Source organism: Mauremys reevesii, linkage group 1, assembly GCF_016161935.1.
Source record: "Mauremys reevesii isolate NIE-2019 linkage group 1, ASM1616193v1, whole genome shotgun sequence".
NCBI classification, from domain to species: Eukaryota; Metazoa; Chordata; order Testudines; family Geoemydidae; genus Mauremys; species Mauremys reevesii.
In genome coordinates this window covers 254,155,974-254,174,773 of record NC_052623.1, presented here as the reverse complement: position 1 = coordinate 254,174,773, position 18,800 = coordinate 254,155,974, and the positions used below count along the sequence as shown (strand labels likewise).

General features: G+C 40.1%; 1 protein-coding gene across 25 annotated transcripts in view; it reads right to left on the bottom strand.

Moving 5' to 3' along the window:
- The window catches only part of BICD1 (BICD cargo adaptor 1), a 392,914-nt gene that overhangs the window by 252,558 nt on the left and 121,556 nt on the right, over positions 1 to 18,800 (bottom strand). For all 25 annotated transcript variants that reach the window (XR_005582691.1, XM_039480665.1, XM_039480746.1 and 22 more), the window contains exon 2: positions 3,851 to 4,063. Coding sequence is in view for 24 of the 25 variants with exons in the window: in XM_039480665.1 (XP_039336599.1) it covers positions 3,851 to 4,063 (213 nt within the window). In the remaining variant the exon portion in view is untranslated. The remainder of the gene's footprint in view (positions 1 to 3,850; positions 4,064 to 18,800) is intronic.

Below are 18,800 nucleotides of genomic sequence, written 5' to 3'. Positions count from 1 at the left end.
TTTGAAAACATTTATTTTCTATTTATTTAGATTTAAATAATAATTTAAGGATGCCTAGCTGAGGTTCTAGACCTCACAACACATCATTAATAATACAGTGAAGTCTCAGCAGCATTAATGTAATCATTTCAACAGGAACTCAGCCAACCAGAGACCTCCAGACACTCCTTTCCACCCTTCATTGTTCCGGGAAGTTTACCTTCAGCCCTCTCAGACAGGTGTCTTTTGCACCAATTTGAGGCTATTTCTGAGTGTGCATCAAAGACAGATGGACAGACAGACAGACACACGAGGGTGGGTGGGACAAGTTCCAGAGTCCCACAGCCCTCACAGAGAAAGGCCTGACAGCCTCCCCCCATCCTTTTATAATGAGGAAAATCCAACTCAAACAGCTTGGCAGGCTGTAGTATGGCATATCCTTGCAGTAATTCATGTTGTTTTTTTAAACTCTGGGATTCCTCAATTCATGGAGCTCATAAGAGCCATTGGCTTTCAAGTATTTCCTGATTGTTCAAAATACCCTTGCAGGGATTCAGATATTTCTGCCCTGTTGGAAAACCGCTGACAGACACTCCTACAGTACATGATCAGCATCCTGATTCTGAAACACATGACCAGAACCCAATTGGAAGAGAGTTCCCAACACAGATTGGGGTTGGAGGTGCTCTTCCCTCAAGCAATTTAGTCGCATGGTACCTATAACAGGGCCTGCACTGGGAGAATCCAACAAACTGTTTTCCATACCAGAGAGGATCAATTGAGTCCAGACCAGAATACTGTGGGGTTATGATGCACTCACAGAAATACTATCTCCAGCATTATGGAGGAGTGGTTAAAAACATTTTTTTAAAAACACGGTGACGCTAATTTTAATTTGTCCTTAATAAAAAAAATCAAAGTATTTTAAAAAACCAACAAATGACAGCCCCTCTTTAAAAAAATGACTTTGGACTTATATTTGCTTGTTTTTCTAACTCACACAACACAAGACCACGCTCTTCTCCAATTTCTCTTTTTAAACAGATTATTAAACATACTGGTTGAATATTAGAGAGAAAACATGGGTGAGGTAATATCTTTTATAGGACCAACTTCTGTTGTTGAAAGAGACAAGTTTTCAAGCTACACAGAGCTCTTCAGGTGTGGGAAAGGTAATTGTATTTAGCTGTGACACTCCTAATAGAACAGATTATTAAACATAGGAGTTAACACATGTGGCAAGGGATCATTCAAAATGAAGTGGGTCTAACAACTCTGCAGTTATAGGACAAATAAGGATTAGTAGGTTACAGATTGTTGTAAAGAAACAGGCCTGGTCTACACTAGGAAATTAGGTTGGTATAACTATATCAATTGGGGAGGGTGTGTGAAAAATCCATAGCTCTGAGCAATGCAGTTAAACTGACCTAACCCTGGGTGTAGACAGCACTAGGTTGATGGGGAAAATTCTCCCAACAACCTAGCATCTCGGATAGGTGGAGTACCTATACCGACGGGAGAGATTCTCCCATCGGCGTAGGTAGTATCTTCACTGAAGGGATACAGTAGCACTGCTGCAACTGTGCTGCTGAAGTGGTTTATGTGTAGACATGCCCACGTAAACCTATTATGTCTGAATCCATGATTTTCAGTGTCTAGCAGAGTTATGAATTAAAACTTTCAAACTTGTCGTTTGAAGGTGTTGTGCAGGTTTCCTTTGAGGAGGAGACCTGAAGGGCCAGATATGGAGTGATTGTTTTGTGAAAAGTGATTACCTTTTCTAGATCTGAAGAAGAGCTTTGTGTAGCTTGAAACCTCATCTCTTCCACTAACAGAAGTCGGTTTAATAAAAGATATTACTTCATCCATCTTGTCGCTCTCATATTCTGGGACCAACACATGGCTACAACAATGCTGCAAACAAATGGCTGAACGATTAAAGGTCTTGAGAAGATGAGATGGAAGGCTGAAAGAATTGGGTTTGTTTAGTTTGGAAAAGAGAAGACTGAGAGGGGACATGATAGCAGTTTTCAGGTATCTAAAAGGGTGTCATAAGGAGGAGGGAGAAAATTTGTTCATCTTAGCCTGTAAGGATAGAACAAGAAGCAATGGGCTTAAACTGCAGCAAGGGAGATTTAGGTTGAACATTAGGAAAAAGTTTCTAACCGTCAGGGTGGTTAAACACTGGAATAAATTGCCTAGGGAGGTTGTGGAATCTCCACCTCTGGAGATATTTAAGAGTAGGTTAGATAAATGTCTGTCAGGGATGGTCTAGACTGTATTTGGTCCTGCCATGAAGGCAGGGGACTGGACTTGATGACCTCTCGAGGTCCCTTCCAGCCCTGGAATCTATGAATATGGCACAGATTGGGAGAGTATGTACTAAACAGCTTTCTGAAAACTGAGCAATCAGGCAAGAACAGCCAATAACGACTACATTAGCACTTATTAGTTCTGTTATTTTCTAGCTCCCAAAAATTGGTAGGCATTTCTCCTACCTGTTTCTACGTATTTGGAATCTGATTCTGCCTACTCTATTTAGATTATGTCTACACAAAGCAGCTTTTAGCGACATGGCTGTGCCACTATAGCGTAGCCACTGTTTGTCAGCAGGAGAGAGCTCTCCTGCCGACAAAAAACTCCCACCCCCAAAGAGCAGTGTTAGTGTTGTTGGCAGAAAAGCATGTCTGCCAACAAAGCACTGTTCACAAAGGTGCTTGTCATCAGCAAAACTTTGTCTTTTTGGGGGTGTGTGCGCTATTTTTTTTTTTTTTTTAACACCTCTGAATGACAAAAATTGTGTTTTCACTTGCAAGTGTAGACAAAGCCTTAGTATCAGTAGTGGAACACGGGACAAAGTCCAGAGCCACTTAAAGTAGAACAGCACCTCAGTTCTTGACTCCCTATTGACACATAGGACCTATGATATTAATCTCAATGAGATGTACATGCCTGGAAAGAGAGAAGCAATGAGCTATGTAAGCAACAGGACACTTCTGGATATGAAGTTGATGTGAGATGTGCCTTCCTCAGGCCAAAGGCCTACAAGTACCTGAGATGTGTAGTTACCTCCAATTATTACACTTCATTCAGTGTGTCATTATTCTATTAAGAAAATGGTAAGATTAGGAAATCTGGAGACATGTATTCACTGGAGTCTGTAACCTTAGCTAGCCAGTTTGTTTCCTCCCTAATCCCAACTTTCAAAACATGAACAAACTCATGAACCCTGTACAGTAAACAGTAAAGAAGTGAAAGTATGGCTAGGTGTAGGATCATAGAATATCAGGGTTGGAAGGGACCTCTGGAGGTCATCTAGTCCAGCCCCCTGCTCAAAGAAGGACCAATCCCCAGACAGATTTTTGCCCCAGAGCCCTAATTAGCCCCCTCAAGGATTGAACTCACAACCCTAGATTTAGCATGCCAATGCTCAAACCACGGCGCTATCCCTCCTGCCAAAATAGCCAACCCAAAATAATTTAAGTGAGAAAACAGAAAGTGAGAGGAAGAGAGAAAATCATCTGAACAGAAAAGAATGCAAAAAACAGGTATTTATGAGAAGTGCGTCTTTCTGCAGACCCTGAACAGCAAGATGAAAACCCTGCTGTGCTTTTAAAATTATGAATTGCTGACCTGGTTTTACTTCAAATGCAGCTTTTCAAACAGTGACTTTTTTCTTGTTAAAAGCCCCCCCACACACACACACACAAACTGGGTTGTGGTGTCCCTGGGACTGATTATAGCAGGATACTCCCGTATTTATAGATACAATGCTAGTTTTGTGACTCAGAGCCATACCATTTATCAAACTCAAAGAAAACCCATTCTCAGTCCCATCCCCCACCCTCCTCCCTCACCCTCATCAATTTACCTCTTTCAGGTCATGGACGATAGCAGTGAGCCTCTCATTCTCTGCTTGAACCTTGGTGACCACTGCCCTGCTCTGTTTCAGCTCATTTTGCATCTCCAAAATCTTCCCTAGGTAATAAGCTTCCTTTGATGCAGACTCCTGCAGGAGAGTCTCTTCACGTGTTTCACCATCTTCGGCCACTTTGCGGTGGATTGAGAATGATTGTCCAAATGCCTGCAAGAGTAAAATAATGGGAGCCCTTAAAAATCTACTCACTGTAGAGAGCAACTCTATCCTGCCATGGGGAATGGACCACATCTGGGGCCTCCACGCTATGACCAACTAAACATTGTATCAGCAGCTTTCCAAGAGATGAGGGTGTGACAGGTTGAGCCCCCTGTCCAGGATGCCACCTGATGTGCTGGGGTCCCACTGGTTCTGCCCCTTCCACCAGCCTGGGTTTCCTCACCCTGTCCTAGCTGTGCCAGGCCCTCAAGCCTTCTCCAGCACACATACACAGGTAGGGACACACCCAGCTGCAAATGGACGCAGACACTGAGATCAGCTCTGTGTGAGAGGAATCAGCTTGGGGATTGCCCAGCACTCATGTGGGGTATACCTCCTTTGGGGGCATAAAACCAAAATATTGTCTTGATCTATATAGAAAGACCGGCACAGTGCAAGCTCATAAAAATTTGCGCCCCCCCCAGTATGAATGGCACAAACTGGGTTTTTAAATAAACAAGAAAATTAATTAATTACAAAAGGTAAATGTTAAGTGATTATAAGGGATAGCAAAAAGAACAAAGCAGATTATTGAGCAAATAAAACAAAAACACGCAAATGAAGCTTAATACACCCAAGAAACAGGTTACAAAATGTAATTTCTCACCCTAAATGTTGTTTTAGGCAAGTTGCAGGAATTTCTGTAGCTTAGAGTTCCAGTTATTTTTCTTTACAGACTGGACCTGTCTCAGCCTGGACTCAACCCCTGCCTTTCCCTTCAGGTGTTTTTAGCAATCTTCCTTCTTTGACTGGGAGGCAATGGAGGTGAGTCCTGTTTGCCTTACTCCCCAGCCTTAAATAGAATTTACATAAAGGCAAGAACCTTTTGTTTCCAGAGGAAAAATACAAGCAGTGTCCAAGATGGTACTCTATATCAGGTGACATCATCAGACGACCCTGCAGTATCCCAGGAAGCTCCTCAGGATGGTGTGAGATTAGTATCTCCAAAGTTCTATTTTTCTTCTTAAATGGTTCATTCAGGCTGATGGAGGAATGCCCACTGGACAGTAGGTATTCTCCCAAGTACACACACAATTGTAATTGTTACAAAGTCAATATTCCTAACCTCAGGTACAGAAATGATACACGCATGCTATTAGGATAAACACATTCAGTAGATCATAACCTTTTCAACGATACCTCACATGACCCATCTTGCATAAAAGATATCTTAGTTTTGCCATATTCACGCCATAATATTTCTATGATGAATATGGGGTGTAATGTCACAGAGCGCCCCACTTAATTTGCATGAAATAAAACACATTGAAGCTGTTGTCATCTGTAACATAGATGTAGCCCAGAACACCACACAGGTACCACCGTGCAATATTTCATCTTCTTCCAGGTAGTCTCCTCTGAGATCTAGATGGTGCACTGGCTTGCTGAGAAATTCTCTCTTATTTGTATTACCATAGCACCTAGGAGACCTGTTCATGGACCAGGACCCCGTATATTGCTAGGTGCAGAACAAAAAAGACAGTCCCAGCCCATAGGGCTTACGCCATCGGTAGCCATTTGGCCATCACTGAACTAGGTGATTGATATCTGCAAGTGCTCTTTTTCTCTAATTTATATTAAATAGGTTTTTTAAAAGAGTGGACATGGCTAGTAGCGCTCTCTACATTGTCTTCCATTTTCAACAGTGCCTTATGATGTGACCCAATTTCAGGCAGTCAGGGGTGCAAAGACAACGTGTGAAGGCTCATCATAATTCACAAGAAAGTTGAGAAGGCTACATAGGCAATGACCATCTATATTACTGTACAGCAAATAGAGATGCTGCTTTTAAATTCTTAAAAAAATAAATCAGAGAGAATTTGACAGCATTACCATTTGCTTTCTTTTAGCCTCTTCCTCCCCGCTTCCCTGCTCCAATCCCTTCTTTTCTATCCCCTATGCCTCTCATGAAGAGAGTATTATTATTTAGGGATGAAAAGAAATTTCTAAAGGAACAGATATTTGCCAGTTATTCTTTCCCTGCTGCTGGCTTGAGTGATCCCCTTTCCTGCATAGCATTTCCCAGTGGTTAATGAGAGAGATGGCTGCTTTAGACAGCTCTAGTTCAGTACTACAGCAGGCCCAGTAGAGATCAGCAGCATAATTTAGCTCGATAAGACAGACAAAAAGGCACATAGCGAAGAAACATCTGCCACTTCATTTTAGTTACTGTTAGTCAAAACCATAGATAATTTACTCAAAACCAATGGAAGTAACCAAGTATAAAGAGCCACTATCTTAATAGTAGCTAAAGCTCTCACACATTTCTTAACCTGAAAAATTATTCTTGCTTGAAGATGGTGATAGTCTTCCCATTTCAGGGCTGACAAAGGTTGCGGAAGCATCTCTTCCTCTAATGAAGACCCTCCCAAAAATTTAATTTCTGCTGTACTCATAGCTCCATTCTCAGCCTGATCCCCCAAACCCAAAGTATACTAGAGAGTTGTTATTTTTGTAAACAATACTCTCCTTTACCTTCTCATTAACAGAAATGTCATGCCAAATTAAATCCATTGCCTTACCGTTGTTATTTATAGCCTTCTCAGAACACATGCAACATTTTACTGGCATCACAGTTGAAAGAACCCTTGAGAATTTCATCGCAAAACTCTGTTCATACCTTTGTACTTTGTAAGTGTGGTTTACTTCAAGGGTATTGTGAAATCAGCATTAAAGGATTCTAAATATATTCAATAATATATTAATCCAGCTGTCTCTTCAAAAGGCTGCAAGTTCTGAAACAGCAGGAGTCAGCAACTTGCTGGATGGGTTATTTTAAACAAGAGGTTCGATTTAAAATAATGAAACTGTTAATTGTGATTCCATCACTACACCTGTTAATATAACAGTGAGTTAGGAACACTGCTGATAAAGTACAGCTTATGAAATAAAAGGTGCATTCAGTGGCTCACTATTAATGATTAAAGGCCTAAGCAATAAAGTGCCTGTCTATCGAAGGGACACAGATACTGTGGTGATGAAAGCTAGAGACAAAAAACACATCTTTTAAAAAGTGGAAGTCAACTCTGACTGAGGAAAACAGAAAGGAACAAACTCTGGCAAGTCAAGCATTAAAAGTATAATTAGACAAGCCAAAAAAAAAAAAAGAATTTGAAGAACAACTAGCAAAAGAAACAAAAACTAACAGCAAAATCTTTAAGAACATCAGAAGAAAGAAACCTGCCAAACAATCTGTGGGGCCACTGGACAATCAAGATGTTAAAGGAGCACTCAAGGAAGATAAGGCCATTGTGGAGAACCTAAATAAATTCGTTGCATCAGTCTTCACTGCAGAAGATACAAGGGAGATTACATCTCAGCCATTCTTTTTAGGTGACAGACCTGAGGAACTGTCCCAGATTGAGTTGTCAGTAGAGGAGATTTTGAAACAAACTGATAAATTAAATGGTAATAAATCACAAGGACCAGATGGTATGCACCCAAGAGTTCTGAAGAAACTCAAATATGAAATTGCAGAACTACTAGCTGTGGTATGTAACCTATCCATTAAATCAGCCTCTGTACCAGACGACTGGAGGATAGCTAATGTAACGCTGATTTTTTTTTTTTTAAAAGGGCTCCAGAGGCAATCCTAGCAATTATAGGCCAATAAGCCTAACTTCAGTACCAGGCAAATTTGTTGAAACTATAGTAAAGAACAGAATTATCAGGCACATAGATGAGTACAATATGTTGGCAAAGAGTCAATATGGCTTTTGAAAAGAGAAATCATGCCTCACCACTCTATTAGAATTCTTTGATGGGGTCAACAGACATGTGGACAAGGCAGATCCAGTGGATATAGCATACTTGGACTTTCAGAAAGCCTTTGACAAGGTCCCTCACTAAAGGCTTTTAAGCAAAGTAACCAGTCATGGGATAAGAGGGAAGGTCCTCTCATGGATCAGTAACTGGTTAAAAGATAAGGAACAGCATGTAGGAATAAATGGTCAATTTTCAGTGGAGAGAGGTAAACAGCAGAATCCCACAAGGATCTGTACTAGGGCCAGTGCTATTCAACTTGCATATAAATGATCTGGAAAAAGGGGTGAACAGTGAGTTGGGAAAGTGTGCAGATGGTACAACATTACTCAAGATAGTTAAGTCCCAGGCAGACTGCAAAGAGTTACAAAGTGATTTTGGGTGACTGGAAAACAGTGACAGATGAAATTCAGTGTTGATAAATGCAAAGTAAGGAACACTGGAAAACACAATCACACCTATACATACAAAATGATGGGTTCTAAATTAGCTGTTATCATTCAAGAAAGATCTTGGAGTCATTGTGGACAGTTCTCTGAAAACATCTGCTTAATGTACAGCAGCCATCCAAAAAGCTAAACACAATGTTAAGAACCATTAGGAAAGGGATAGATAATACAACAGAAAATATCTTAATGCCACTATATAAATCAGTGATACACCCACACGTTGAATAATGCATGTAGTTCTGGTTCTCCCATCTCAAAAAAGATACATTAGAATTGGAAAAAATGCAGAGAAAGGCAACAAAAATGATGAAGGGTATGGAACAGCTTCCATATGAGGAGACATTAAAAAGACTGGGATTGTTCAGCTTAGAAAACAGATGACTAAGGGGGGGGGTATGATAGAGGTCTATAAAAATCACAAATGGTGTGGAGAAAGTGAATAAGGAAGTGTTACTTACCCCTTCACGTAACACAAGAACCAGGGATCATGCAGGGAAATTAATAGGCATCAAGTTTAAAACATACATAAGGAAGTATTTCTTCACATAATGCACAGTCAACCTGTGGAACTCATTGCCAGGGGATGTTCTGAAGGCCAAAAGTATAACTGGGTTCAAAAAAGAATTAGGTAAATTCACAGAAGATAGGTTCATCAGTGATTATTAGACAAGATTAGCTGTTCAGTGATAGAACCAGCTATTTACTTGATCTTTTACTGTGCTGGTAAATCATTTATCCAGAATCACTTTTTACAAAACCACTAACAGCAAATTATGAATTATACTGTTCATTAATAACTGGACTTCTACCAATCATCTTCAAAGCTGTACCATACATCACATCATATAAACTAGTTCTCACACTATAAGAGCTTTAAGCTTTTTGTCATCACTTCACCCCATCGCCTACCTTCCTACCTCTCACAAAAATGGATATTTCACAACTAGGAAATGTCCAAATATAATAGAGGTATCCAGCATGAGGGTGCAACTGAGCTGATGTGTTTTTATGTACATTTTACAACTCAGAGGGGAGTGATTCCCCTGCTTATGTACACATACACTAGCTGGAGCAGTGTCACCGCAGTAGCATGGGTAGTGGTGGCAGAGATATGGTGCGCCAGGCCCAGTACAAACCTGAAACCAGTGGATAGATACTTGGCATGGCTCAACCGTGCCTCTGCTGCCACTACCCATCCTTCTGTGGCTACGTTGCTATTCATAGTTGCAGCAGCTTGATGAGAGCCAGAGCGACTATGTGTATATAAGCAGGGGAACCACACCCCTACTGTAGGCATACCTATAGTGAGAGAGAAATAAAGAATTCAGTATTTTTTCCTGTGAATTCTAATTTGTACACGTAGTCTGTAAAAATATTTTATGCTAAGCCATTAAACTACTCCACAAATTGCTGTCAATTTATTCCCCACACCCACCCCCACCTTTTTTTTTGTGTGTGTGCATAATTCCTCTTAGCATGGTTGGAAATTATGCAAACCCACACATCAAAGGAGAGAATATCAAAAAGTATCCTTTTGTCAAAGTGTACGCAAGCAGTTGTCCTCCTTGTGCATTTTAAACTTCGATTAGAACAATTTGCATGTAGAATGGTTAAATTTTTCAAAGAGAAGTAGACTTCAATGGGACTATTCACATGTTTAAAGTTATGCACATGCATAAATATTTTCAAGATCAGAGCCTAAGGCATTTGTGTAGAAAACAGTAATTCCTTATATAACCATGTAACCTTGCAGTAGAGGTTCCAGTAAGCTGGTCGTTTATTTCGCCAGCACTATCCCTTTAAGAGGAAAAGTTTGCTGCTTTTGAATCAGTTCAGGTTAACAAAACTTGAAACAGGCTTGATATAAAAAGAATATGAATACTTGTGGCACCTTATAGACTAACAAATTTATTTGAGCATAAGCTTTCGTGGGCTACAGCCCACTTCTTCAGACATATAGAATGGAACATATAGTAAGGAGATGTATATACATACAGAACATGAAAAGGTGGAAGTAGCCATATCAATTCTAAGAGGCTAATTAATTAAGATGAGCCATTATCAGCAAGAAAAGAAAAACTTTTGTAGTGATAATCAAGATGGGCCATTTTAGACAGTTGACAAGAAGGTGTGAGGATACTTAACATGGGGAAATAGATTCAATCTGTGTAATGACTCAGTCATTCCCAGTCTCTATTCAAGCCTAAATTAATGGTATCTAGTTTGCATATTAATTCAAGTTCAGCAGTTTCTCATTGAGTCTGTTTTTGAAGCTTTTCTGTTGCAAAATTGCCACCTTTAAGTCTGTTACTGAGTGACCAGAGAGGTTGAAGTGTTCTCCTACTGTTTTTTTAATGTTATGATTCCTGATGTCAGATTTGTGTCCATTTATTCTTTTGCATAGTTTTTTGATTGATTAGATTACTGAGAGTCATTCTAGTTGTGACTACCCTAGAAAGTTACTCTAAAGATACTGCTGGCCCATAGCTGGCTTTTAGTTACAGGAAACATATTGCATGAGTTTTCTGACAATTGTGTTGGCTTCCTGATCCAATTCAAGACACTAACATTGCTATATAAAGCCCTGTATGGCTTGAGTCCTGTCAGAAACCACTGGCCTCCTTGTGTAGTGCCACGACAGTTGAAATTGGGTGTGACGCTCAAGTTAGATTTAAAGTTCTGAAGCCCGAATGCCACATTTTCAGTGGAAGACCTCCCCGACTGGTCTGACAGAGGTCAAGTGTGAGATCACCAAGGCATGATGCTGTTAGCAGATGAACCAGACCCCCACGATCCTTTGTAGATAAACCAAAGTCCCATAATGCTTTATAACTATAATCCTTCATATTCAGGCTAAATCTCTGTGTGTTGTCAAATGGCGGATTGTGCATGTCGTCTTGCTGTGACCCTCTGATCTTTAGAAATATGTCCAGAAAACCAAGAAAGTGAACACTTGTTGTTACAGAAGTCTTCAGTAATTTGTGAGATAAGGACTTGTTGATAGATGTCTTTAGCTTATCACAATTATATAAATTGAGATGCCATGAAAGGAATCCCACAAGTCAATAGGTCATGAGAATGAAATTTTCTGAGTCTTTTTTGTAAAGAAGTATGATATATAAAGGGGGAATTTCTGCAAGATAGTTGGAATGCATCAGGGTGCAAAACCACTTCCCCATGTTGATAAGGTATTTGCCTTTTTGTATCATCCTGATTAATCTTTTACTAATAATCTTTGATTATTAAATTGAGCCTGGAATCAAACCTTTAGTTAACAGTGCAGAGCCCATCTTTTACCTCAGGTATTTGCCCAAGGAGGGAGTTGGTGATTAATTTTTTTGGGGGGGGGGAGAGGAGAGGAGTATATTTTCCTTTTGAGTTGTTCACAAAAACTGTACAGTATGTCATCATTAAACAATGAGCATTTGCCCTGAGACTTTGAAACCTCATAACAGTATATAGTGAGATTTTTATTCCAAATGGATTCTGAACACTCTGAATAATGAGAATTCAGCAATGACAGAAGTTCATATCAGTGCATTATAAGGGATTGTGTTAATGGACATGTATAGGCCAGGGAGACTGTGATACATGAGTTAGAAATAAAAATGAAAACAAGGTCATTCATCATAGATCTTAGAATCTTTATGTGTGGAATATAATTGGCATGCAAGAATGCAGGGAAGGAGGTGGACATATGCTCCTGAAGGAGTGGAAGAAAAATAGGATTGATCCAAACAATTCCACAGTTGTGAATATTATGACATAACTAGGTAACAGTCAGAAAGACAACGCCTATTCAGAGACAAAAAAACATCATTGGAAAATGAAAATCATGTTCAGTACTTCTAAAAAAATCTCAGAGTTAATTCAAGGATAGAAAGTACCACATATGCAAAAGATCAGATAAAAACAGTAGTAGGTAATAGAAGATGCTGTGGGAAGTCCCTCTGAGTTTGTTTTATTTTTATTAGTTCACTCTCAGGGCTGAAATTTGGAAGAAGAGTTCTGCAGAAATTTACCGTTACGACCTGTGATTATGTAGCAATAAAGTTTAGCGTAAAGCACGACTTGACTTCTGCCACAAATGGGCAAATGATGAGCCTATCTGTATGACTGATATTTAATGCAGTTTCCCCGTACATATAATGTAACAGCACAGAATTTGTTAAAACAATCACCTGTTTAAACAGCTAACTCAATTTAAGTAGGAATACATTATATGCTAGTAAATTCCACAATTCCAGCACAAAGCAGGAAACAGGGGAGAGGAGGAAGGGTCAGGATCTGCATAGGGTTGTGCAAAGGACAAGAGAGCTCCCAAATTAAAGCATCAATATGATGATCCTAGATGGTGAATACTTAATTATCTAGTCGTATATGATTTACTGTTTGCTCTGACTTTTCCTTTTCAATCCCTCCACCTCCAGTCACAGGACTCCTGCCCTCCATGCTTTGCCCATCCTTCCCAACCTCCTGTCGTACTTGTTACCGCTATTCTATCGAGGTTTTTATACAGCCATTATCACCGTAATAGCTGGATGCCTTCCCAAAGTGCATCAAGTACCACGAAGGCTCAGAAACAGCTAGCATGCACCAATATGCCTGTGACGTTCGGGGATGCAATCCAGAGCAATGAGGGCCTCTCTCACCACCTGCCCCACAACCCTGGGTGCCTCACAATGCTTTGCTGTTGTAGGTCCCAACCAGGGCCTCTCAAACAGCCAAAAAAGTATGCAGGTCACACCCTGAGTGTGTGTATATAGCTGCAGCTGTGATCCAGCAGCTCTGATCCTAGCAGCCTGTCAACAATATGCGAGTCATAGTCTAGCTTTGACTAGCCTTGGTTACTACTTAAAAGATGACCACAACACACTCTCAGTCCTTAATCTTCCCAAAAACATGTGTTCTGCAGTTTCCAGCCTTCTCCTGCACAATTCAGACCGTAAAAGTCCATTGCCCCTGTTAAGGGTCAATATTCAACAGTTTGCTACTTTAATTGAAGTTAACAAACAGTTCAGTTTACATACAACACTGGATTAGTTTGCATTAAAAATAAAACAAGTTTAACTACAAAGAGATTTTAAGTTAGCACAGCTATAAGGTATTAAAGTCAGAAATGGTTACAAGAGAAATAAAGATAAAACACTTTCTAGTAGCTAAAACTTGACAAGCTAGACTTGGTTCTAGGTAAAAACCTTACCACAGGTTCACAGCAATAGGGCTGGCCAAATTATCAGGTCAGGATCTCATCACAAACTCAAAGGACTGGTTCCTTTGTCTTCTTAGGCAAAAGAGAGAGAGAGAGAGATAATCTGCGGTGTTTTTGCCCCTACTTTTACAATCCACTCCCCCTTTGAAATGCATTTTCCTTAGGGTTACCCCTAGATAAAGTTCCTTCCAGCTGTGAGGAAGGAGACATGGAGTTTTGTGGTGAAAGAAGTTCCATGTTGTTGTTTGCTAAAATGTAGATTGATATGTTTCTGCCCCCCTTCCTTGCCAATGAATGGCCACTTGACAGGTGATTGCCAATTAACTTTGATGACACCTGGCTAGAGGCATCAGCTTGTTCTTAATCTTTGAGAAAACTGTTTGCACCCCCCCCCCCGACTTATCTTGTTAACACATGGTAATCATAATTTCAGCTTATGTTCATAACTCTTAATAGACATTTCATACATACATTCCACAAGAATATTGATTATTAATATGTGGTTAGTTTTTAAAATGATACCTCTGTGGAGGCCAAGAATTAATTAATAGAGGTTTGAAGGGATCTTAATGTATGTTAGCTAATTAGCAGAGGTTAAGATGTTACCCTGTATCTGGTGCAGAGTGAATTGTGTGAAAAGTCGTTACGACCTTGTGAATTGCAGTCTTGTTTTCTGTTCTAAGTATTGCAGACAAATAAGATAACGAATAGGCTTATGTATAAACAAATGCAAATGTTTACTTTGACTGTCTGCAAGTATGCTAACCATGGTCTGCTAGAAAGGTATAAAGATTGTTATGATTGTTACTAAGGGTGAGAGAGATCCGTTCAGGACAAGGGGCAAACCTAGCTCCTGACTCTCTCTCCCTCTTGTGATCACTAGAGTATTATAATAAAGTATTTGTTTCTGCTGCATCCAAACAAAAAGTGAGAACTGAGTTTTTCTTCGACACCTCACAAGGCATATTTTGAGCACAACTTCTTACAATAGCGTGTAGGGTGCTTTCGGTCACAATACCATACTGGCACCTCTCTGATTGTACTTTTTTTTTTGAATGCTGGACTATTGTAGTTGTGAAGAATACACAGTTCACCTATATGAGGTTATTGATGCAGAGCTCTATCGGCACAGAACCTGGAACAATAGCTCTGAGGGGAGTGAACTGTGCTGGTCACGTTAGGGAGGTGCTAACTAAAGATGGCCCAATGATGATAGTTAACTAATGTTGACAATTAAATTATTTCATTGCTCATGTAGGAAAGCAGAGGCAGAATCACAGAGCTGCACAATCCACTGTGAATGACGTCTCATTTTGGTGCCACAAGTTGGTAGCATTTGAGAGATACCACCATTACATTCCCCCCGCCCGCCCCACTTACAAAGGAACCAACCCCAAGAACCTAGCAGAGCCCATGTGCATACCGAAGACCTATCTATCAAGGAGAGACAAGTTCAAGGAGCGCAGTGGAGCCAAGCGGCATGCATGATCATATTCTGAATATATGCATAATCTCGTTTTGGTGATTTAATGTGGACAGTGCTTATTTTGTGGGAGGAGCTTGAATGTCCACTTCAAATATCTACCTACAAGCATCTACTTTCCTTCTCCCCCGACCCCCAAGTCTAGCACATGTAGTTCTTTCTTTCTGCCTTCCTCTCTCTGTGGGAGAAATGTGTGGAATATTTTAAAGCATATATATTATATGCACACTGTACTATGTGTTTGTATTAGCAAAGTCAAGGTCAAAGAAGTATGCCTTGCACTTGGAATGGTGAGGTTTGTAGCAACTCTTAGATTCTGTGGGGGAGATCCTGCCTCTACCTCCTTACATCCCTTCTCTTCTATATTCCCTGTCCATTCCTTTGTCTTTGCTGCTAATCAAATAACCTCCTACCTTTCTTCCTTACCCCACTAAATGTATTATACGGTTTAAAAATGCGGGGGGAGGAAGGGAATCCGAGAACTAACATGACCTTTGCCAACCTCATTTTAATCACTTTAGTTTTATGCTGCACCTTTTGTCTGCCTTGCCTATTTAGACTGTAAAGTCTCTTTGCAAGGATTGTCTTATTCTGTCTGTACAGTACGTATCACAACGGGGCTCCAATCCTGACAGGAGTCTCTAGGCACTACTATAATACAAACAACTAACAACAACCTACCAGAATTACTTTGGCGGTGTTAGCTCATTATCTCATCATGTCACATTATAAAAAATAAAGAATGGTGGATCTTTAAATCTATAGAGTAGCCATCAAAACACAATTGTGTAACATACTAGCAGCAATCCAGCTGCTTGTCTTTTCAAACTATAGCTGCTAGCCCTGGAAAGATGTATATTTTTCCATACATTACCAACATGACCCAAGATTATTTTTGTATATTAACAACATGCTTTTCTTGATATATCTTATCATAAAGTGACACTGCTAAATAGCTTAGGATCAAGTGTTAAGCTCTCTTAGAATTTGTCATTGACTGGGTATGGTGATTGAGAGGCTACTTGGCTTTGTAATTAAGGTTGTAGAATGAGTCTCCAGAGACCTAGGTTAAATTCCCTAACTGCCACAAAATTCCAAATTGGGCCTCAGGTCCCGATCTACAAAATGGGGATAATAGTATTTCCCTCACTCTAAAGAGTGTTGTGAGAAGGAATATACTATTAATTGTGATATGGTGAGGGCCATAGGCCCTAAAACAGAAGTCTAACTATTACATATATAAGATATTTTATTGCCTTATAAACAAGAAAGTATAAATCTTTTATCTCCATATATGAGTAGACTTAATTTATTACATTCAGCAGTGATTTAAGCTGGTCTGAAAATAGATATAAATGACAAAATAGTCTTGTGACAGGTTCCCCACCCAGAGTGCCACTTGGAATTGGGGTACCACTGAGCTCGCCTGTTCCACCAACCTGGGCTTCCTATGGAGCCAGGCCCTCAAGCCTCCTCCAGCACACACACAGGTAGGGACACACCCTGCAGTGTCAAAGCAGCCATGAGTCAAAGACCATTTGTAGCATCTCAGGAAGGTGGGAGATTAGCATCTTCAAAGACCTATGGTTCTCCCTAATAGTTCACTGGCTGGTTAGCTGGGGACACGTCAAACTGGTTGCATACTGTCTGGTGGGCACTCCCTGGGTGCAAACACTTTTGTAGTACAGTTGTATAGTCAATATCCCTAACTTTAGATACAAAAATGATACATGCATACAAATAGTATAATCATATACAGTAAGTCATAACCTTACCTCACATGACCCATCTTGCATAAAATACATCTTAGATATACTATAATCATATAACAATATTTCTATGAAGAATATGGGGCATAGTGTCACAAGTGTAACTTGCACCTTTTGTCATTGTGTATCTAACTTGGTTTCTTATGGATACAAATGTGACAGGTGTGTTATCTATACCATAGATACAAAGGAGTTCAGTGTACATGGAAAATGGGGATAATTTCTAGGCTATAAATGCTGAGCTGTAGCATGAAAAGTAAACAATTCTTAGTATTCCCCCAAAGGTGGACTTGAATAAAAGGAAATAAACTTATGTGGACTTTTTCTGCATTTTGTCAATAGACCCCTATAGAGTCTAAGATCCCTGTTGAAGTCCATATATCAAATGCAAGTCAACAAATGCTGTCAGAAATTTACCGGGGGTGGGGGGCAGTTTCATTCAGCGCAGCCAGTGATATCTCCACACTTGTGTAGCCTCAGTCCATTCTGTGCAGATTTCAATCAATATGGCATGGTGTGAGGGCCTTGGGCAAACATACATAATTTCCAACTTCATTTTTTTAAATGAGGAGCAAAAATATCCCTAAATATATCGCTACGGACACATTTATAGTCAAGGATAAAAAAGAGCTACCATGGAAATTAACGTGCAAATAATCTCCATTGTTAATCAGCAATCTAGCAAAAGTGGGAGTTGAATCAGAATCCTCCTCTAAAAGGCATTACAGCATACAAGAGGCTCTAAATATCCTTCCTGAGAATTCTCTCTAGGTACAGAAAATACATGAAAGTAGAAGGTGGCAGCAAAGAAAACGATTTATCTATAACACAACTAATTAGATTTATGCCGGTAGTTTTAAGCAATTCTATTATTGACTATATTAGTTAGGAATAATTTTAGTCCTATAAATAGTCAATCGCACATTGTTAATAAACAAGATCATTAAAAGAAACTGTAGCTATAGCCACACCTATCTAATTTACACTTATTTTCAGACCAGCTTACATCACTAATCGAAATCTACTATTTGGAGATAAAAGATTTATACTTTCTTGCTTATAGAAGTTCATATTGTTATTAGGCCAAATTCTTCAGCCCTTACTAAGTCTAAAATCCCATTAAAACCAATGAGAGCTTTGTTTGAACAAGAGCCACCCAGGACATTCTTAGTGAAATGTCTGTTTGAACTATTAGTCAGAACACCTTTCACAGACTCCTGCAAACATTGTAAATAAAAGTGAAGCTCCAAGTTTAAGTGAAGTTTAACAATGCACTGCTTTCCATTATATGCACAAAATAGGCAAGCTAACTGTTCTTTCCTTTCACTTGTTTGCCTGTAAGTGGCTTGCAGAGAATGTCTGGTTGAAGTTTGATTCCTTAAACATTAAGTCACTGTATAAGGGCAAGAACAACAGGGAGGGAGGAAGGACCCTCTCACCACATGGAGATATCAGGGCTGGCTAGATGCTGTCTCCCCCATGCCTGGAGCTGCCAAAGGCTGCATGCCAAATTCTCCCCCTTTAGCACCATAAGGAAGTGGGTGGGAAGGAAATGGGGAGTGAGGAGACACCATTGCTCCTTCCACTTCTACACCCTAGCCAGTAGGGTTGGGGGGCAGGGATGAGGGGAGGAATAAATAAAAAGGATGAAGTATTTTCCCCTTCCCCCCTGCACCCCAGAAAACAAAAATCTTCACTGATACGCTCTGCAGATTATGCAAAAATTGGGGGAGTAGTAAATAATGAAAAAGCGAGGCCACTGGGGTTTTGTCTATGCTGGCAAGTTTCTGGACAGTAAAGCAGCTTTCTGCACTGTAACTCCTGAGGTGCACACACTGCCAAGCCTCTTAGGGCTGGTCTACACTGGGGTGGGGGGGGGGGAAGAGGAGAAAATCGATCTAAGACCTGCAACATGCTATTCGTGTAGCTGAAGTCGAAGTATCTTAGTTCAGCTTACCTGGCCGTCCTCACGGCAGCGTGTTGACTGCCACGGCTCCCCCATCAATGCTGC